General features: G+C 45.7%; 2 protein-coding genes across 2 annotated transcripts; both read right to left on the bottom strand.

Annotated features, from left to right (window-relative positions):
* Positions 1-7,619: 7,619 nt before the first annotated feature.
* On the bottom strand, positions 7,620-8,234 carry LOC105424949 (uncharacterized). Its single transcript, XM_089080611.1, has one exon. It carries the CDS (start codon positions 8,232-8,234, stop codon positions 7,620-7,622), a length of 615 nt encoding a protein of 204 aa, XP_088936737.1.
* A 7,236-nt stretch (positions 8,235-15,470) lies between these two features.
* LOC148935724 (uncharacterized) lies at positions 15,471-20,493 on the bottom strand. The gene is made up of 5 exons (XM_089080610.1): positions 20,340-20,493; positions 19,379-19,636; positions 18,704-19,046; positions 16,053-18,006; positions 15,471-15,902 (listed from the first exon to the last, which is right to left on the bottom strand). Exons 1-5 carry the CDS (start codon positions 20,491-20,493, stop codon positions 15,471-15,473), a joined length of 3,141 nt encoding a protein of 1,046 aa, XP_088936736.1.
* Positions 20,494-23,367: the final 2,874 nt, after the last annotated feature.

Genomic DNA, 23,367 nt, shown 5'->3' with positions numbered 1-23,367 from the left:
GAAGTATCAATAGAAAGAGAAATGGTACGAGAGACAGAGGAAGAGACAAGAATTTATAGTAAGACTCATTGTTCAGATAGATAACGATTGGAATCTAAGGTCGCTTCTGGATCAGGCATTTACGGAAGCAAAATAAGGATATAGACATGGAAAACCAATTAGCGAAAAACTACAGCAGTAGAAAGAAATACAAGAGAGAGAAAATAGAATTAGGAGGGAAGAGAAAAAGTATAGAGAAAGAAGGATTGCAGAAAGGGTAAAACAGGCTTTTTGGAATAGAGAAGTATAAAAAGAATTCGAATAATTATAAGATAGTAAGGAAGACTACGAGGTATTTATGTTCTATTTTAATATGTTATTACTATTATTATTGATTATGTTATTATTATTGAATTTACCATATTGAGATACACGACAAGAATCTTTTTATTTTATGCCTAGTGTTGCCAATTTAAATTTCTAATAGTTTTAAGTTTTATCCTAATATATTTCATTTAACTTTATTTGACTTAATAAACTTTAGTGTATAATTGTTCTTTTCGATATATATTTTAATGGATTTATTACATTTTATTTTTATCTTGTTTTAAGCTATAAATGTTTCTTTTGACATACACCTTGATTTCGATAATAGCTTTGGTATTTTTATTTTTTTGCACATTTTCGTGTTACGTCCAGCCCGAGATAAATATTTTATTTTTTAAATGGATGGGGCTAGGAAGGACGCTCCAAATACCCTCTCGCAGGTGGGCGCGCTGAGGCGTCCCTACGAGTCGGACACACTGTGCAGAGCCACCAGTGCGAGTCAACGTCTTGGAAAAGACGCTATGACTTCGACTGCATGACGTGCGTCCGTCGGTCCGTAATTTAGGCAAGAGAATTTAATCTCTTTTGCCAGGGACAGGACCATGTGCGAATCTTGGGAATGAAACGGGGAATGAAAGAAGGAGAAAATAACTAAAACGATAAATAATTTAAATTTTACATGTAATTAATAATTTTAAAAACGATTACAAGTTTAACTAACTACAAGATCCGTGTCCGTTATTTCTTGTGTTGAAGTACATTTACTGAAGGTATATTTACATTTGATAAAAAATAAAAAAAAGGTATTACGTACGGAAATTCATATAATATAAATGTTCTAAAAATTGACGGATGTATTATTTAATTTCCGTGTACAAATTTGATTATATTAGTAGGATAACAAAGGGGGGCCGAGGCCCTCCAGGGGCGTGGGGGGGGTTCGGGGTGAGAGGGGAAATCGTAGGATCCTAAGGGGGCCTCGGACCCCCTTTCAGTCGGTAAGATGCTCCTTCAGTCGGTAAGACGATTCTCTTTCTTCAGAGGGTTCGTATCCGAGGAGGGAGAAGGTGGATCCCTCTGGCGGTCGTCGTGACAGGTTTGTCGGTAAGGCGGTCGCGGGGGTTTCCCCGGGTCGGTTTCCCGTTCTCGACGCCGCCCTAGCGTTTTTATTCTAGCGTTTGTTTCTAGCGTTTGTTTCGGGGCGCGTTCTCGACGCCGCCCTAGCGTTTGTTTTTTTTTTCGGGCGCGTCCTAATGTTTTTTTCCCGCTAGGTAACCCCGGGCGCGTCATCGACGCCGCCTTAGTGTTTTTTTTTCGAGCTCGCGTAGCTGTGGGTGCGTTACGTCGTCCTAGCATTTTTTTTTTTCGCGCGGTCTAGCGCTTTTCGCGCAGCTTTGGGCGCGTTCTCGACGCCGCCCTAACGTTTTTCCGCGCGGTCTAGCGCTTTTCGCGCAGCCAGCGCTTTTCGCGCAGCCTTGGGCGCGTTCTCGACGCCGCCCTAACGTTTTCCGCGCGGTCTAGCGCTTTCGCGCAGCCTTGGGCGCGAACGTCGCGATTAGTCGCGTCGTCGTGGCGACTCGCGTTGTTGACAGGATGTTGCGTTTTGTCTGCTTTCCATAACGTCCCGATTAGGCGCGCCGTCGAGGCGGCCTCCCCTAGCGTTTTCCGCGCGGTCTAGCGCTTTTCGCGCAGCCTTGGGCGCTAACGTCGCGATTAGTCGCGCCGTCGAGACGACTCGCGTTGTTGACAGGATGTTGCGGTTTGTCTGCTTTCCATAACGTCGCGCCGGTCGAGTTCCGCCTCAATGTGAGATTTCGCCTAAAAAGATAATAGAGGCGTGCGTATGTCATCATTATCGAGGGATGGCATATAATCTGTTATTGGAGGTACTCTACGAAAAGAAGAAGCCGATCGAGATTAGCAGGCGACAGGAGTACATGGTGAATTTTTACGAAAGCGGTTATTACGATGTGTTTAATGATAACGATGACGACGAGATGTTTTTTTGCGCTCATCGTAAGTATCGCGGTCTAGCGCTTTTCGCGCAGCCTTGGGCGCTAACGTCGCGATTAGTCGCGCCGTCGAGATGACTCGCGTTGTTGACAGGATGTTGCGTCGCGCCGTCGAGGCGACTCGCGTTGTTTTGTCTGTTTTCCGTAATGTTCCGATTAGATGCGTCTCGTACGTCGCGATTAGGCGCGTCTCGCGTCGTTTTCGGCGGGGCCTAGCGCGTCCTGTTTGTGATTTGACATGTTTTTTTTTTTTACGTTACTTTAGAGAGTATTTAACTAGGAGTGTCGACGATATATTGTTAGTAGTTTGCGAGATGGAGAGTCAGTCTAATGTCTCGGAGAGTCAATTTAATGTTTTGGAGAGTCAATTAAAGGATCCGGAGATAATATCACTCTTAGAAGATTCGCTCGAGTTCTCGACAGAGATGGAACGCGAGATAGTGGAACGGGAGAAACACGCGATGACGAAGGGGCGTGAGAAACGGTCCACGATCGAGCGGGAAGAGGAGAACGAGACATTGGCGGAGATCGAGAGCGATGCGGTCGAGAGCGATGCGGTCGAGAGCGATGCGGTCGAGTCGCTCGAGTTGATGCGCGCGATGTGGACGTCTATGCATTCGACGTCGTGTAATTTGCGGCTAATGATGGCGTTTTTGTCTAAACATCTGGCGATTCATCGAGGAACGGAGCCGATCGCGCGTATACGCGAGGCTGAGCGTATGAGGAACGCTATACCATTACTGATATCTGGAGTCGAAAGGGTCCGTGGAACTCGTACTGCTCTGGGGACAGCATGGTTCGCTTGGTCGAGAATTCCGCGACGCCGGACGAGCGTGCGTCGCTTATGGAGATCGAGATAACGAAAGAGGCTTCTTCGAATTGGATAAAAGACTACTGGGAATATCTGGCGCGTTTGAAAACGATGAAAGGGAATCTCGATGACGAGTGCGAGAAATATCTTGCGCGTTTGAATACTACGAGAAGGAATGATGAGAGTTGTGGCAGTGGTTTAGACGCATTGTTCGCGTCTCTATCTGGAGATAAGGAGGAGGCTGATCGATTCGTTCAGTATGTGACGAAGTTGCAGGGTGGACGACAGCTCGAGGCGAGATCTCCGGGTGAGAAAGGGATCGATTGCGAATTGGTTCGAATGTATGTGTATAATGTCAAGGATATAGTTAAGAAGAAGAAACGTAACTGGTGGAAGTATGCGAAATTGAGAGTTCAATTTCTGAACTCCGTGTCGGATCGGAAGAAGCAGTTGATGCGACAGTTGATAGATCGAGTCGCCGATGATCTGAGGAAAGTACCCGGAGTGCGCGGGGAGGCGAGAAGCGTCGAGTGCGATAGCGAGTAGAATGTATCGTTATGACGTTCGCGCGAATTATCGTCAGGGGGGGGTATTGATTGTGGCGAAAAGCGCGAGTATATGTAAAAGAAAAAAAATGTACTAATATTTCTATGTAATAAGAATATATGGTATTATGTATACTAATTGAATATATGTATAAGAATATATACAAATATATGTATAAGAATATACACGAATATATGTGTAAGAATATGTACACGAATCTATATGTAAAAGTGTGCGTAAAATATGAAAATTATCATAGGAGTATTAATAAGAAGATAATATTTTTTATTGGGAATGCGAATGTTGCGCGATGCGTCATTTTTCGCGCTCGTTACGCGTGACTACGGGAAGTCTGACCGCAACGATGAAAGATTAATCAGTCTATTGTTTATTTCTTCGTTTTATTCTATTGCTATTTTATCGTTGTCATGCTTTTATTTTTGTTCTCTATTTTTGTATTATGACTGATATTGCTTGGGATCTTTAGTGAGATCGTCATTCATTGTGTAATCGCGCTACTTATATTTGGATTCGTTCGACGAGAATAATCTCACGCGATACGGAATAGAAATTAAGCGATTTTAATTTCTGATTCGTGACTTGGATCGATTCATCGCGTCGGTCCTCGCCCCTCTTACGACCGATGGCAACGTCGATCGAACGGTTCGCGCGTATTTCAGTCGGCGACGCGCAGTTGACTTCTGTCTCGCGCAATGATGCCCGCTCGTGGAATCGCCGTGATCGCGTGCGCGATAGCCGTTATCGCGGCGATTCGTGACTCCGTCGCTGACAGAGACGAGGAGGCGATTCGATTTTTGCAAACCTACGGATATCTGGATGGCGATAACGTGCAAACGATATCAGATAACGCGACGTTGGCTCTGAGACACGCGATTGCGCTTTTTCAGGAGTATTATCGTATACCTGGTGATGGTGTTCTTAACGAAGCTACATTGGAACAAATGCGTAAACCGCGATGCGGTGTCAAAGATATATTAAATGACTTGGATGATTCTCCGAGGAAATGGGCGAAGACGCATCTCACTTGGAACTTTCATCTGGCGAGCGAGAGCGTTCTACGAGTCACCGAAATCGCGTTCGAAATGTGGGCTGCGAATTCGTCGCTGACGTTCGAGCGCAATTCGACGAATCCCGATATCGTGATATCGTTTCGGAAAGGTTTTCACACGTTTGTAGATCCTCGGCATAAAGGTAGCCGAATATGTCCGTCGTTGCTGGACGGACCAGGAAACGTGTTAGCTCACGCTTTTTTACCATCGTCAGAAGTGTCAGAGGTGCACGTGGATAGCGCGGAGAAGTGGCACATCGAGTTAACTGTTAATCCTGACGATACGATTCATCTGTTGCATACGTTGACGCACGAGATTGGTCACGCATTAGGATTACATCACAGTCCTTTAAAAGATGCGATAATGTACGCTTTTGTTCCCTCTAAGACCTTTCCCGTGCGATTGAGCGAGGCGGATTTTCTTGCCATTCAGAATTTATACGGTTTAAGAAATAAGAGCGAAATTGCGGGACCAGTTACGACGACCGTAGCGACGACCACGATTGCGACGCGCGATACGGGGAATTTCGCGGATCTGTGCGCGTTGCGACGCGTTGATGCGGTATTGGTATTAGAAAATAGAATGTATGTGGCGTATCGACATTACTTATGGTCGGTCGATCTAAACGGAAAATCTTACGGTAAGTCGTTGTTACTGACGGACTATCTGCGTTTTCTTCCCGATAATTTTACGCGTTTGGCGGGTACGTATCGACGACCTTCGGGCCAACTCGTATTGTTTGTTGACAATACGGTTTATATGATAGAATATCCGAGTTTTGAGCTAGTACCGGGCTGGCCGAGGAAATTGAAAGATATGAATCTTCCTCCTAATGCGAAAATTAATGCTGTGATTAATACTAACGTGGGACGAACGTTCGCGATCTACAACGACGAAATCGTGGCCGAGATCGACGATTGCTCGATGATAGCCGTCAGGCATAATTCGTTGCACGTGATATTTCCTGGGATTCCACCTGCTGTAACGTCCGCTGTTCGATATATCGATGGTAATCTGTACTTTTTTGTTAAACGACAGTTCTTTAAATATAATGAATTTACTAGAAGTGTAATTATGGCCGGTAAATTTGATTTGGACATTTTTGGTATCGTGTGTCCAAAGGACGGATTGTTAGAGCAATTGCGTGCTCTTTTGAAAAGACTCGCTCAGATGAGGAACGTATTTTCGAGCGAGGACGATTTAGAAGAGGAGAGGGAGGAGGAAGAGGTACGGAAGTTTTCGCATAGTGTATAGAGCTAAGGATACGAAACGTTTACGAACAGTATTGCGCGATCTCTTCGATCGTAAAGATGTACGATATCGAGCGCTTGCAGGATTTCGAGACGTGCCGAGTCGACGAGAGCGATGACGCCAAAAAGAGAAAGAGGACATTCGACGATGACAGATCGTTCGCGTCGAGTCATAGTAATGCCGGTTATACCAATAATTCAGTTAGAATTTTAGAACGAAAATATTCCTTGACTAAGACGGGATACAAATTTCTTAATATATGTGTTACTCTTGAGCGCTCCTCGCGCGTGAATATTATTCTGGGAGATAGTCATGGCAAGGAGGTCTTGATGTCGCCCGATACGTGGAGGCAGCTTGTCGAGCAACAAGACGTTCTCTTGAAGTATCTGCAGAGTATCAATGGAGAACCGTCCTTTCCAGCCCCGTTGGATATTGGAAATATGACCGTGCGTTTTGGAAAAATCAACAATTTGACGATATTACGCCTGGAAACATCCGTGGCTCGCTTGGCCATGTCGAAGGAAACAGTGAAAAATATGTTCGAGCTCGAGCATTGCATCAGTCGACTCGTTCTCTCATTGACCAAAATATTAGGAAAAATTAATACGAAATTGACACGTTTTAAGGATATTGCGTTAACTGCTAAGGATAAGGAAAATATCTCGAAAGTTATACGCGATAGCGATGCCTACGATCGTAACGACATTATCGATTGCGAACTCGTTGCTCTGTACTTTGGGATGTAAGATTGAGATGAAATAAAAAGTGAGATATATTATAAACAATGTTTTGTGTATTTTTTTCAAGCATGTATATAAGTATAGCGAGTGATAAAACAATTCGATTATAATATATAAGCAGTGAATCTAATTATAATATAAGCACTGAATCTAATATAATGATTACAAACTAATTTCAATTCGATTATAGTATAAGCATATAAGCACTGAAATTAATTTCAATTCGATTATAGTATAAGCAATGAATATAATTATAATATAAAACAATGAATCTAATTATAATATTAAAAACTAATTGGATATATGATATAAGTCGTTAATGCGGCGATATTACAATTCGATGATACATTCCTGTCGTTTTGACCACCAGTCGTACAATTTGCACACGTTCTCCATTGCGCAATGCTTCGTGTGACGCTCGCAATGAAATGCTCGAACGTCGTCCAGAGTGCTTAGGCGCCCTATATCCTCGAAATCCGCGTCAATAGTCTCGACGATCACGTCGTGATCCGCGATGACGTCGCAGCCGAGAATTTCCTCTAACCATTTTTTTTTCTCCAAGCCTTTGACATACACTTGTTTGGGCGCGTCTCGTGATTGATCGCACACGCTGTTTCGAATCACGTTCTTCGAGAGTCTGTACGCGACGTCGCCGTCGCTCCACTGCAAGCCGTGATGATTGGAGGTTATCCAACACGCTTTAGATTTTTCTGTTTTTGTAAGAAGATTCCAAGACATCGCCTCTCGAAATATTCGATGGGTCAGCTCTTTTCCATTTTTTAATATTGCCACCTCTTTAACCGTAAATTTTTCTCGAACGGTAAAACCTTGCAGATCGACGAAGATCGGTATGTTTGGCATCGCTCTCGTAGGAAAACCGCAATTACGTGAGTTTACGTACGACGTTCGTCAGTGGGTTATACTCTACAACTCTATCGTGAATGATGAGACAATAAGCCGTTGTGTTAGCCGGAACGTTCTCTTTGCATTCGAATTCTACGCGAACGTCGATGGTGGCGCTCTTGATCGATTCGTTCTGGCGGGAGTAATCGATGACCACTAGCGGACCGTATTGCAGAAATCTAGTGACAGTCATGAACGGTTCGCAGGTCTCGCACCCGTAATACGTCTTTCGAAATTTCAGATACATATCGTACAACACTGCGAACTTGTTACGCTCGAAATCTAGATTTATATCGTCGTAGGGATAGAACTCGTAATTCAAATAGAGTTTTATATTAGTCAGCTTGCAATCGTCGAATTTAGAAACATCTTCCGACGGTACGTTTTTCCTTCCAATCTGTAGCGCGAATATCACGTATCGCGGTTTCTCCAATTGCGTCGCCGCTTTTACCGCCCAGGAATGCTTGGTCGTACTTTGCAACAGCAGAAATTCGTACAGATCCCACGAACAAAAGCCCATGTTCAGATATCGTCCACTGTTCAACGTTTGCAGAAGCGACAGTTTGTTAACGTCATTAAGTATCACGTGTGGCATTCGCCACTGTATTCTTAACAAGATGATCTTCGGTCTCTGATCTGAATGCGCCACGACGCAATTGTTATCGTTGCAAGCGCGTATCAGAATGAGTTCGTGTCGCGCGTTTATCACTATGCGTTTGTAATCTTCGCAGAAATCGAGAAGTACGTTGAGAGACACGCAAAAGTTGAAATCGTCCAACGCTATAGGCGATATTTCCTATCTGGTGTTCTGTAAAGCTCTATTTCTCTCGTAGCTCAACGATGCATAGTTTTTCATCAAGGTTGTTATGCCGACGTTTCTGCTCTTATCGATTTCTACGCCATTAAGCTCGTATCGAATCTCGTCGAACATAAACGCGACGCAATTATTGACTAGCTTTGTTCTCATAACTTCTTTCGATGTGCCTTCCTTCGCCGTGCCTTCCTTCGCGGTCTCTCTCGTCGCAAATTTTCCCTCGATGTATAGAAAACTTTCACATGGCAACGTATACAGATCCTGTTGCTGAATAGGTATTCGTATCTCGTCGCTGTATCCGAATGTAGTGTTAGCATATGGATTGTAAGTGTGAGTTTCTATTTTCACGATACGATCGTCAAAGATTGGAGCACCTCCGATACTTAAAATGTCGCTCGCCATGTTGATTTTTCACGACGAAACCTAAAGATCTTAAAAATGCAACGTTCGCGGCGTTCAGCTCGTTTGTTCTTCCCTCGTGTGCCTTCCTCGTCGCGTCGTTTTGCGATGGAATCGCGGATGTAGCGTTTGCGTCTTCTTCTCTTCCTCTCGAGTACCATTCATTTAGAACGAGCATCTTTTGCTTTCGCGCATTTCTCTCTAATGTCTTCGTCGTCGCACGTGAAGTCGCGCCGTTATCTCTTCTCCACGAAAATCGATCGGTTGCCCGTCTTGATCCACGATTCGAAGTGTGATATCGGTAACGTTTCGCGCGATGATCGGAAAGTAAATGATCGATGTTGGAGCGTTCGACAGTTTATATCCCGGAGGAACATTCGGCGAAAACTCGTGTATCGTGTGAACCGGCTCGTTATTGCTGTACGCACCTGCGGTGATATTGCACTCCACTCTAATGATATTTACGCCCATGATATTCACGGGTCTGTCGGACGTATGCCATTTGTTCGGTCGTAGCACGCGCGACGATGAGAATCCCAGGAGCGAAACGATATTGTTCGGTTTCGCGAAATCGATTTGATGCTCGCATTTAATTTCACTTTTCATAGTATTTTCATTGGCTCGAATGATCAGAGACCGCGCGCCTCTTTCGCCCTCGTCGCTCTCGTCATAGACGATGTCGTCGCTCTCGTCATCGTCGCTCGTCCTTTTGCTTTCGTCGATCTTTCGCTTTTTAGAGATAGCGGCATTTAGATATCTGTCTATCGCACTTAATTCGTACGAACCTTCGGGAATCACGATCGTTTTGTCGTCGTAATAGAACTTATTATTCGTGAAATCGACATTCGGTATAGTGTTGTATGTCTCGAAATTCGTGAGACCTAACTCATAATCGTCGTCGCTCAGATCTAAAGCGGGAAAATAGCACGCCGTGAGAACGCTACTCCTACCGGTGAACGAAAGACTCAGCGACATCGCGACCAATTTTCGAGAGAAATCGCAGACACAACTGACCGCAAATGTTCTGATCGTACGTCTGATACGATCCGCGATTGTACGTTATATTTACGCCGCCGAGATATCTCTCGAGTTCCCTCGGCGGTCGAAGATTGCCGAAACTGTCGAAGTAAATCGCGTCGTTTCCCCTCTTCGCATAGGCGACCCAGTGAGTACCCGAACCCATCGAGTCGTCGAGATTCACGATGCCACTCTCGTTACGTCGCGCCTTTAATGGTAATGCGTCACGCATAAACACTCCTCTGAAGAAAGGTACTCGTAGACGACGCGCCGAACGGTTCAATTGTTCGTTCGTTGTGATGCCGGAGACCGGTAACCTAAGCGATCCTAACGTTTCTTTCCATGATTTTTTTTTTCGTTCTTCTCGTTACACCGCTGCCACGTTTGTAAGGCGCTAGATGCAATCCGTGACCCTCCATCGCTCGATTGTGATGTTGCAACTCCTCCAGTTGACGCCGTGCAGTTTTACTGGCGTTTACTGCCTTCGCGACACCCGCCGCTCCACCGATTAAAGAACCGAGCGCGCCTAATATCGGAAAAATGGGTAACAAGCCTCCACGTTTCACTGTTGGAAGTATCCTCTTCCTCGTTGTCGTCTTCCTTCTCTTCTTTTTCAAACCCATGCCTAGCTTCGTCTTTGTTTTCATAGCAGCCCATACGGCGGTCGCGGCAGCTCTCTCGCCGAAGGTGGAATCTCCGGCTGTTATACGTTCGCGCGCTTTCTCAGCGAGAGCTCGATCGGCGTCGTGGCGATCGGCGAGTTTCTTATTTCGCGAATAGGCGATATCGTGCTCGCGGCACGCCGCATCCAACGGATTTACGCCTCGATCGCCGCGCGCCAATCGTTTCGCGAGATGGGTGCCGGGCCCACAAAATTGATACCCGGGAATATGTAGTTCGAAGGGAAGCGCGTTTATCGCCGCATTGAGTAATCCCACGCCGCTAAACATTCGTTACAATTTTTAATAAGAGGTGCAGGACCGTCTATATGCGATTGTTGCCACGGACGATTATAATGTTCCAGACACACGCGACAACGTTGTACCTCGGGATCCGCTCTGAGATAATCGGGTAACTTGTCCCACAGTAGCTCCACGTATCTATCGAAATCACGCACGAGAACGAACTTCGGAATAAGTTGCAACTGTTGAGCGGATAGATTGAGAATATCGCGTTTGTCCGTTAATAGAGGAAACATTCCGATCACTGTGCGCGATCGAATCGCCGTCGAGTATAAGTGGAGAAATTATCGGTCGCGTCTTCTCGAAGCGAGCGCGAGTAAATGCGATTCGTTCGACGGTCGCCAGCTATAGGAGTGCTCAATCTCGATCGTAAGGCTCGACGAATCTCGGGCGACGCGATCGGGAGGGCGCGCAGACACGGCCTTCTACTACCGAACACGATACGTTGCATCATTTGCGGCCCCTCCAATTGCGGTAAAACGAACGTGTTGATAAGCATGTTCGAAAGTCCGCATGGCGCACGCTTTGAGAATGTGTACGTCTACTCGAAATCTCTGCAACAACCAAAATATCGATATCTGGCGGAACTACTCGAGTCGATGGACGAGATTGGTTATCACGCGTTCTCAAACAATAGCGACGTCGTGCCGCCGAGCGAGGCGCTTCCCGATTCGATATTCGTGTTCGACGACGTGGCCTGTGACAAGCAGAATGTGATCAGGGAATATTTTGCCATGGGTCGACACTCGAGCATCGATTGTTTCTATCTTTGTCAGACATATGCTAAAATTCCAAAACACTTGATACGCGACAACGCGAATTTTTTAATTCTGTTTAAACAGGATGGCACTAACCTAAAGCACGTTTACAACGAGCATGTGAACACGGATATGTCGTATGAGAATTTTTACGCCTTATGTCGCGCGTGTTGGAAACGCAAATATGGTTTCGTAGTCATCGATAAAGACAGCGCGTTAAGAAATGGTAGATATAGACGAGGATTTAACGATTTCGCCGTGGTGTAAAGCGATCAGTTGTGCTACGAAAATGGACGTTGACGCTGCGGCTGGTACAAATGTCGCTCGGTTGGAAAAAACGGCGCGAGAGATCGCGAAGACTCAGAACTCTATACGTAAAAAGTACAGAGAGTTAAAGACCGGTGAGATAGAAGAGGAGATCGCGCTGGAGAGACGACTCAAGCCGATCGTTCAGCCGTTGAAACGAATTGCCGAGAATACTACGCGAGACGAGGGAATCGATCCGATCGCGTTCATCGGTGCTAAGAGAAAACGCGAAACCGACGACGACGATGAGCCATCGTCTAGATCGACGAGAAGACGCCTCTCGACGAGATCGCCCTTGATCGCGACGGTGAGTCCCGCGACTAGAAATGAATCGGAAGAATCAATATCGAACGCACAATGGGGACCATTAGGTCGCAAATATATGGGTGCGCTTCTAAGCGGGGACAAACAGAGCGAGATCGATTACGTTTACGGAGTGTACTTCGATTTAGACGGCTCGATGCTTGGCGATAGGCGATTCGACGTGACCGCCGATGACAGCGTGATCGTGGGCGACACGCGATATCCGGGTAGCCCGGGCTTGTACGAGTTGATCTTCAAGAGACTTTCCGACGACGCTGTGTACACGGAAAACGACAAGCAAATGTACAAGAGTATACTGTTAATTACAAACGCCCATCGACGTGGCCACAATGCGCTTATGCCTATTCTAGGAAACAAAGGTTTCAAGTACAAACATATCATCGCGCCATTATTGCTCGATAAGGATAAAAGTGGTGCTGGTATTAGTAAAGCGAGAAAAAAAGAGATCGACTCTATTCCATCTACTATGCGGGTGAGAAACAAAGGAATCGAGTACGTCCATTGGGACGATCCCAACGAACTAGTCGATCGTCTTCGATTGCTCGATGCCTCTAGACGAGCTGGCAACGACGCTCATGACAATGAGATTCTATCGATACTCGAGGAACTTCGCGAGATCGACGCGATCGAATAAAACGTGGCGCGCACTGGTGGCGACCGGTATTCCCGTTATGTTGGTGAACAAGTTCGGAAGACCGCTGGAGTCGTTCGGCGGAGGTGACAGGGTACGCTCGCGACCGTCGATCGATTCCTTACGTCGCTATATACGTAATAACGCTCTCTGTCTAAGTGACGATTACTACGACGCTAGAGACAAAATTATACGGCGTTTAGCTACACCTAGAACCGATACCGACGCCGCGAGTAAAAGTTACGTGGACAGCGCATTTCGAGACGCGGAAACGAAAATCTCCGAGACGAGCGAATTCTCGACAAACACTCGAACTTTATTGTCGAAGATGAATGAGAGCACGGTTAAATCGATCGATGACTTGGAGGAATCTATGACGCGCGTAGCCAGATTGTTTCTCAAATACGATATGCAGAGATTACGCCGAGATTACGAGCAGATTATCACGCGCGGTAGATTCGTCACCCGCGAGAGCATGATGTCCGTGAATAAATTCGGGAAATCTCTGGAGAAGCAACGCGGCATTAACGATCATTCGACGATCGAATCCCTGCAGGCGTACGTGCGTCGCAGCGCGCTCTGCCTTAATCCGAACGACTATGACGTCAACAGACATAAGATTCCGAACGACTATGACGTCAACAGACATAAGATACGCCATTTGGATACACCGATCGATGATACCGACGCGACAACCAAAGGTTATGTCGACGAAGCGCTTCGCGTAAGGAGCGAGGAATCGAAAGTTCTAACGAACGAACTACGAAAACACAGCTAGAAGATATGAACAAGCGAATTCGAAATATTCTCTTGCAGTATTACGACGTAAAAACCGAGGTGGACATTCTGCGGCATCTCGAGAAGAAGAGCGAAGCCTCGCTCGTTGATCACGACAAACGAATAGAGAAGACGAGAGACACAGTGGAACAGGAGCTCGAAAAACGGGACGAATCGCGAGAGAGAGATCTGAGCGAGATCCGAGGAATCATTGAGACGCTCCGTGACACTCAAGAGAAACGAACGCGAAATCTAGAGGAATCACTGCGACAGATCGAGGAAAGGAGGGAAGCTTTGTTCGTCGATCTCGATAAACGAATAAGAGAAACGAAACAACTACTCGATAAACGGAACACTCAACGACTTAAAGATCTGCTCATGTTTCAACGTGAATTAGGACGAATGGAGGAAAAACAGGACAAAGTGCAAACTAGAGACTCGAGCGAGATTCGAAAGACCGTCGAGACGATCAGCGACGTTCAGGAGAAACGAACACAGATCCTAGAGGAATCACTGCATAAGTTAGAGAAATCCGTGCGAAACGAGTTCGACGCATCGTCGAAGAGCCGCGAGAAAATATCGACGAACGTGGAGAACCTCGCGCGTAGCGTGACAGATCTGACGAGAATCACGAGAGAGCTAACGAATAATACGATAACGAGAGAGACACTGGACAGGACGCTGGCCTCGTTGAACGTGGATAAAATAGTGACTAGAGAAACAATAAACGAATTACTAAGCACACTAAAAACGGATATTCCAAATATTATGAAACACACGATTAACATTTGGAACGAGGAACAGGAGCGAATACGCACGAATAAAACAAACGCGAATCGCGCCTCCTCGTAAAAAAATCAACGATGAGCATCGAGAAGAGAAGACTCGTCGACGAGCTTCACAAGCCGGCGCGAAGAAATTTTCCGCGTCGTCGAATCATAGTGCGCGATTACGACGATCTGTGGCAAGCCGATGTCGTTGAGATGCGTCCGTACGCGCGACAAAACAAAGGCTACAATTATGTGATGACGGTTATCGATGTGTTGAGCAAATACGCGTGGACTGTGCCGCTGAAAAGCAAGAGCGGAAGCGAGGTAGCCGCGGCGTTATCTAAGATATTTCGCGACGACGCTCGATATCCGCGAAATCTACAAACGGACAAGGGCAAGGAGTTCTACAACGCCTCCGTAAAAGCGATTACTGACAGATACGATATACGCCATTACTCAACGTACTCGGTAATGAAAGCGGCGGTTGTGGAGCGATTTAATCGCACGCTCAAGAACAACATGTGGAAACTCTTTACGCTAAACGGATCGTACAGATGGCTCGATGCTCTACCGCGTTTAATCTCGGAGTATAACAATCGCACGCATCGAACGATCGGAATGCGACCGGCGGATGTAACTCCAACCATTGCCAAGAGACTTCTCTCCACGGTATACAGTCACTTGAAGATTTCAGCCCCCGCAAAATTCAAGGTGAACGATCCGGTACGCGTTAGCAAGTTCAAAACGATTTTCGAAAAAGGATATACGCCTAACTGGACGACTGAGATTTTTCGAATCGCTAAGGTGCAACACACGAATCCTGTGACGTATCTGCTAAAAGACTATCGTAAGGAACCAATAGCCGGAGGGTTTTACGAACACGAGTTACTACGAGTTTCCAATCCTGATATCTATCTCGTTGAGAAAGTATTACGTAGAAAGGACGATAAAGTTTTTGTCAAATGGTTAGGAATGGACAATACACATAACTCTTGGATTCACAAAACAGCTGTATTATAATAAATAAAGAATGTACAGTATCACTTATTCTATATTAGTACAAAGTTTACTTATTATAACGGTATCTTATAATGACCCCACGGTAATGTATTAGTGGAGCCAGGTATTAAGTATCGCTTGTCGTCGTAAGGACTCAAAACTAGCTTTAATTCGGACACGGTGTAAACCTCGTGCAACATCGAGCGTATGCACGCCTGACGTCTCGATTGCTGCAAAGATTCGTTCAAGCAACACGCGAAATCCTCGAACGTTATCGTTTTCGCGACGGTATTCCTCCTAACGCCCTTTATTCTCTTCGTATCGCTCTTTCCCAAAACTCTCAGAGCATACATCTTCGCCCTGAGTCCTATGAACTCCGTCATTATCGCTCCGTTGTTCTCATCTTTCATCAAACCAAGAACCTTTTTATTCGCGCGCGGTATATCGTACGCGTTGTTGTCGGAATAATCGCTAGTATCAAATCTCACGATATCTCGCTTCATATTCTCATAAACATTTTGACATTCCAGAAAATATATCAAATTATCGGTATCCGTGTACATAATTTTGCATTTAGAGCGATAAAGCGGTATCATATAATCGTAATGAAAATCGTATAATCGCATCTTAGATATTTCTAGAATACACATACCGACGTAGATTGGTTTGTTAAATTGAACCTCGAGTTTGCGTAACTCGATAGCCATAAGATTCTCGTCGAAAACGCTCCTACTATGAAAATTCGGTTTCGCGATCAGCGCTTCTGCGCCATATCTTCCATCCCAACGCGTCACGAGTCTCACGTCTACGTAATTACGTACGTTCTCCATTGTTTTACCGAAAACCGCGTTGTTCATCAGCTTATACAGATTTCTCTCGAACTCATTGCTCGCGCGAGTTCTCCGTTCCGTATTGAGCTCGATATACGCGCGCAACCAAGGAGACTGCGCGAATTGCAACGCGCGATAGATCTTTGTCACGCATAAACCGTGTCGCACGCACTGCTGAAGATTACGATAATACGTCACGTAACGCGACTTGTCGTAGAGCGTGGCGAGTAGCTTTTCGTTTCGATTTCCCGGTGGTCTCTCGCGCGTCGGGCAAAACGGAAGATCCGCGTGATCGTCGTGAAGATGTCGCGGATATTCGAGATCGACTTCTAGAATATAACCAATATCGGAGTCAGATGGCACGGACATAATATCGAAACCCTCGACATTCTCGACCCAACGAAATTCCGCATACGGTAATGGTTCGCACATAGCCCAACCGTAGAGATTGTTCACATCGTAATACATAAGATACGACGACGGTTGAGACGAATCATATGATGATTCATATTGATTATTAACTCGCGCGTATCTATTCGAGCATTGGCTTAACCCGCCGCGTATACCGCGCTCTACGAACATCACCATATCAATATCAGTGAGCAGATCGAATCGAACGTTCGTATATTTCAACATAGCGTCCCACGTATATCCTGGTAATATGAAATAATGCGCTGGATCCAAATTGTAACTTTCCATACAAGTATCTCGAAAATTTTCAAAGACATCCGCCAAGAGAAGCACATCCGTTTTCAAATATAGATCGCTGTATTCGCCGAGAGTTTTCACATGAAAACGTTCCCATATTCTTTGCGCATGTTCATAATCACTAACACTCACAGTTTCACCAATTAAAGAACTGTAAAAAGCTTCAATCGGCGGTAATTCGGTTACTAACAGTTTATCAACGCTATCAATATACTCATAAGGAAATACGCCCTTGCGCGTGAGCAACTCGAAATCCTCCGCAATTAAATCAGAAAATTCGAATCGCGAGATCCTCAATTTTTCTCGATCTAGATACGAAACTACTTTTTCTAAACTAGTATTAAGAAACTTAAACGAATCCACGAAACGTAGCTTAACACAAGTCTTCCATTTTCCGTACGTCGAATCGTTGACAATTTTCGAAAACGCGATGTAATTTTCCTTAGTCAACGGTAACAAATCGACTCTACCCTCAAAAGCGTTCGCTATATCCTTAATAATGAAGTGTGCATCATAACCGGATAGATTATGAAAAAAAACAGGAATAACAAACGCATTCTGATAATTCAAATTACAACTCGCGTGCGCGGGTCCTCTATATCGTCCGGTAAGATGACAGTGATCACGCACACGAATATCGTACGACTCAAAGCTCTTTCCGCACACGTGACAATTTGTCGCCTTTTGAAAAGCGTTCCATTCGTTCGACGTGAGCTCCGACATCGGTACGCTAGCGCACAGAATCTTCTTCACGCGACACGCGAGAGCGCGCAGCTCCTCGACGAACCACGAGACGCAATCGTCGCCTCGGCGAAATCTATACGCGGAAACGATTCCGTCGTACGTGCTATGCAAATAATATCCTACGCTAAACGCCTTGTGGTGTTGATAGGCGAATCTATTGTCGAGACTTCCACTGAATCGTTGATTTCCCTTTTCTAGGACACACTCCAGATCTGCATACACGACGAATCGTAGTCTCTCCTTTCTGTCGTGATTGTGAAACGAGAGCAACTTATTGTCCTCGCTCGGAAGAATAACAGCACAATCGTTCGCTTTTCCGCACTCGATGCTATGCGCGACCAATTTCTCATTTGAATAAAAATAATGTAGACATCTGAAAAATACAATATATAATTAATACAAAATTTATCTCACAACGAGAATAATCTCTCTTACGCTTACCGATCGCATATGTATTTTTTTTCCTTATGCTTATTTATTTGCGACGTTAACAGTCGAGACAAGTGCTTTATCCATACGAAATGACCGACATTATCGCCGCACCGTTCGACAAATAGAGCAAATTCACGTGCGTAGATTTTTTGTTTTCCGTATGCGACAAAGGAACGATCGTGATATCGTTTCTCCCCGTTTTCTCTCGAATAGCAAATACGTTAATAGACAAATCATTGAGACGTTCGAATCTAGCGATATTTCGTAGTGTCATAGGAAAATCAATACCATCGAAATTTAGCACTAACGAATAGTGAGGATACGACGACGATCTATCCGGGTGCATATCAACGGGATATAGAGCGGCCATCACCGCCCACGCGAAACACGCATTATCGTGTGAACGTACATTAATCACGGCTCTTTTATATTTTATCTTCGGAGGAAGTAACGTCCAACATCCAGCGTGCATAAGATTACACTTATTTATATTAATCATCAAATTTAATATTCGAAATAACGCCCAACCGCTATCACGTTCCTGAAATTCTTCTAGCGACGTCAGAACAACATTCATAACGTTCTCGTCATACCATTCTCGTAGATCGGACATACCGAATAGTTGACAATTCTTCGTACGAATGCTCTTAACGGCACTTTTATCATTTGCGACAAACTCCCCGTGAAACACGGTGTTGATCTTTAAACACACGTGCATATCAAGATCGACTTGCACTCGCTCGAGCACCGTAGCCCTCGCGTCCTCAAGAAACCGTCGAGGTTCGATGTACTCGATATTTACCACAGCACCCGTTCGTACACGATTCGCGAAAGCCGTCTCGATATCCACCCATTCGAATCCCTTCGAACCGTCGTATCCTGCACCCAAGTGACTAAAACGTCTACTCAAAGCGAATCTCGCACCCTCCAATTGCGCTATTCGAGAGATTAAAGAATTTATCGTTCCGGTAACCGTAGGATCGACTCTATTCTCACATCTTTCTCTCAAGATCTGGAGACACTCGATACACTCCTGTTCCCAAATACGATAGGCGCACACCCCTTCAATTCCCGCCGCGCGTTCGAGAAGATCGCAACTTTTTTTCATGTCGCAACTTCCCACACTGTGTTACCCCAATTGTCCGTAGGAACGACGAATTTAACGTCTCGAATTTTTTTCTCTCTCGCTGTTCTCTCGTAGATTACCGCTCTATCGCTCAGAGCGAGCAACGTTCCGATCCACAGTTTCTCTCGCGAACTCTTCGTACCGATCTCCCGTCGCAAGTGATACGTAGCCACATTCCAGCGAACATTTTCTCTCGTCACGATCCACTCCTTGTCATTACCGGGCGCAATAGTCTCGTGACACTCTAAACTGTCGTCACTCTCAATAAGCAACTCGCAACGATCGTCATCGGAATCGCGATACGTCAAATTACGATCGAACGCGCGTAAAAACGATTCGTCGCTCTCGCTCTCGCTCGAAGACGAACCACCGTTAGATGCGACTGTTTCCATATACGTTCCTAACAATGAGAGAAAAAAAGTGCCTCTCACGACTAAATATATACCCCCGAGACAGCGTCGAAGTGATATCTTACATAATCAAAATGCATGTCTTTCCGCTACAAATAGCTCTTTCCTGTTTTTATATGCCTGATACAATAATACAACAATAGAGTAATAAAATAATAACAATAGAATAATAAAATAATAACAATTGAATAATAAAATAATAACAATAGAGTAATAAAATATTCTCTCATCATTAATACTCTTACGACAATTCCCCCTCCTCGAACAACCTCCATCTCTCTCATACATTCCCAATACCGTTGTCCTTGATATTACACATTTAAATCTCTCAATATTAGTACTCGTGCGACAATTTCCCCCTCGCGCGGTCTCCACCTCTCGTTACTCATACGTTCTCAATAATATAACGTCATCCTCGGTACCACCACTAATTGAAAATTCCCAACGCATCGTCGATCCGCCTCTCAGCTCCGCGATAGGCCGCAAACAAACGAGGAAAAAACTTCGTTTCTCTCTCGCGGTTAATCTTATTCTCTCATACATATATACAATCCATATTTATATTACGATTATAATACATACTTACATGCGCGCACACTTAGTTGCGCCAATTGTTGCCAACGCGCTCTCTTCTTTTTCTCTCCTCCTCGTACGCGGCTGACGAAACGACACCGCTTTTCCTCCCATACTTACGATGAGCGCAAAAAAACATCTCGTCGTCATCGTTATCATTAAACACATCGTAATAACCGCTTTCGTTAAAATTCACCATGTACTCCTGTCGCCTACTAATCTCGATCGGCTTCTTCTTTTCGTAGAGTACCTCCAATAACAGATTATATGCCATCCCTCGATAATGATGACATACGCACGCCTCTATTATCTTTTTAGGCGAAATCTCACATTGAGGCGGAACTCGACAACCGCGCCTCTTTAATTGATTGGAAATCGGTGCGTATTGTCCTCTCACAACGTAGTCCGTCACATTGACCGATAGATACGCCGTGACATTTCGCAATGGAGAGGATGTTAAATCTTCCAGCGAATGACACTAACACATCTCATCGTCGTCGATCATTCGTGTCTTACATACTGGCACCGATTCACCACTTTAACGGTTCTCGCCATCGTAAACACAAGGCAACAAATATCGCTCAGAAAATCGCCTCGACGACAACGAGTCAAACCACAACATTCTACAAAACAGGATAAGCGGGCATACATGATATATCCTCATAATCACCTAGACGTAAAAACATGTCTAAGACGATATAACAAACCGCGACATCCCGCGAAACAGGACGCGCTAGGCCCCGCGGAAAACGACGCGAGACGCGCCTAATCGCGACGTTATGAAAAGCCGACAAATCGCAACATCCTGTCAACAACGCGAGTCGCCTCGACGACGCGACGCAACATCCTGTCAACAACGCGAGTCGCCTCGACGGCGCGACTAATCGCGACGTTCGCGCCCAAGGCTGCGCGAAAGCGCTAGACCGCGCGGAAAACGTTAGGGCGGCACGACGCGACTAATCGCGACGTTCGCGCCCAAGGCTGCGCGAAAAGCGCTAGACCACGGCCTCGACGACGCGCCTAATCGCGACGTTATGAAAAGCCGACAAATCGCAACATCCTGTCAACAACGCGAGTCGCCTCGACGACGCGACGCAACATCCTGTCAACAACGCGAGTCGCCTCGACGGCGCGACGAATCGCGACGTTCGCGCCCAAGGCTGCGCGAAAGCGCTAGACCGCGCGGAAAACGTTAGGGCGGCACGACGCGACTAATCGCGACGTTCGCGCCCAAGGCTGCGCGAAAGCGCTAGACCGCGCGGAAAACGTTAGGGCGGCGTCGAGAACGCGCCCAAGGCTGCGCGAAAAGCGCTGGCTGCGCGAAAAGCGCTAGACCGCGCGGAAAAACGTTAGGGCGGCGTTGAGAACGCGCCCAAGGCTGCGCGAAAAGCGCTAGACCGCGCGAAAAAAAAAAATGCTAGGACGACGTAACGCACCCACAGCTACGCGAGCTCGAAAAAAAAACACTAAGGCGGCGTCGATGACGCGCCCGGGGTTACCTAGCGGGAAAAAAACATTAGGACGCGCCCGAAAAAAAAAACAAACGCTAGGGCGGCGTCGAGAACGCGCCCCGAAACAAACGCTAGAATAAAAACGCTAGGGCGGCGTCGAGAACGGGAAACCGACCCGGGGAAACCCCCGCGACCGCCTTACCGACAAACCTGTCACGACGACCGCCAGAGGGATCCACCTTCTCCCTCCTCGGATACGAACCCTCTAAAGAAAGAGAATCGTCTTACCGATTGAAGGAGCATCTTACCGACTGAAAGGGGGTCCGAGGCCCCCTTAGGATCCTACGATTTCCCCTCTCACCCCCCGAACCCCCCCCACGCCCCTGGGGGGCCTCGGCCCCCCTTTGTTATCCTACTTATATTTGTATGTTTGTCTACATTCTAATTATTCTTGTCTTACATGGTTTAGTATATTTAATCTATATTTGATATTTTTATCCTACGTTGTTAATCTATTTAAATCTATATTTAGTTATGTGTATGTGGTTGTTTCGAAGAGGAGGTCGAATTTCTGATGGTGAGGTCTAGGAGAGGAGGGGAAGGAGTCCGGAGTTCGCAGAACTCGTCCAAAGATTTCTTGGTGCGGAAATCTGAATATATCTGGAAATTAGTGTCATGGCGCTCTGGGAAGAGTGCGCTGAAATCTGGGGGTGACTCAGATTCGGATGGTCTAATCGGGGAATAGGACGGAGAAGATATGCACAAATAATAGGGTCTCCTGCTGGAACAACTCGTGGTTTCTTCAGCATGTGTAAAAACCTCAGATGTCCTAGGCGAGGGGTAGTTGGCTGATTGACGAGCTCGCTTGTTGCGACGATAACACGGATGAAGCCTCTTCAGGGCTCGCCTCCATCTCCGTCTCCGTCGGAAAGAAAGGATGATGCAGATTTCACTAGAAGAAATGGATTTGGAATATGAAGGAAATGTCATTGGTCGTAAACCTTAAGGCTCTGAAATATTTCAGGAAACCGAGAGATCCGATAGAGGAGAGAAATCAAGAAGGGAAAGAGAAAATTGTAAAAGGGGAGAGAAAGAAAAGAATAGATTTCCCGAATTATTCGGTGAACCTGCTGAGTGTTCCACAACGCATAGGGAGTCAGTGAGGTTCGACGGCCGAAGCCAACAGAGAAGAAGCAGATTTTGCCGAATTATTCGGCGACCATGAACCTGCTGAGTGCTCCGCAACGCATAGGGAGCCCGAGAGATCCGACGGCCCAAGCAAAGAAAGAAAGAGAAAAGAAAAATAAAAAGGGAGTAGATGTGTAAGGAGAATGGCAGAGGATAGAAAGAATGTAAGGGAGAAATGAGAAAATATTAGAAGAAGAAACCCAAAAACTATTATTAAAGAATTTTACTACGTGTAGTCGAACTTACTGTTACTCTGGAATGCCGGAGACTTGAGACTTACGAGATGATGAAGATGGAAGCGGTATCGCCAGGAAACTTGATCACTTGTACTTAGTGAAATTATTGATTTATTTCGACTGACACTGACTGATTGGATTACTAACAACTGACGGACTGAAACTGTTCTGACCGCGTGAAAAAAGGAAGTAGCAGTGCGCGCTCCGTGCCTTTAAGGGCACTATATATATATATATATATGATTTCGTTGAGGAAAATATCTGTACACATGT

Source organism: Pogonomyrmex barbatus, unplaced genomic scaffold (genome assembly GCF_055798465.1).
Source record: "Pogonomyrmex barbatus isolate J1 unplaced genomic scaffold, ASM5579846v1 scaffold4, whole genome shotgun sequence".
NCBI lineage: Eukaryota > Metazoa > Arthropoda > Insecta > Hymenoptera > Formicidae > Pogonomyrmex > Pogonomyrmex barbatus.
Note: the sequence above shows the minus strand (reverse complement) of the source record. Positions and strands in the feature narration are given on the sequence as shown.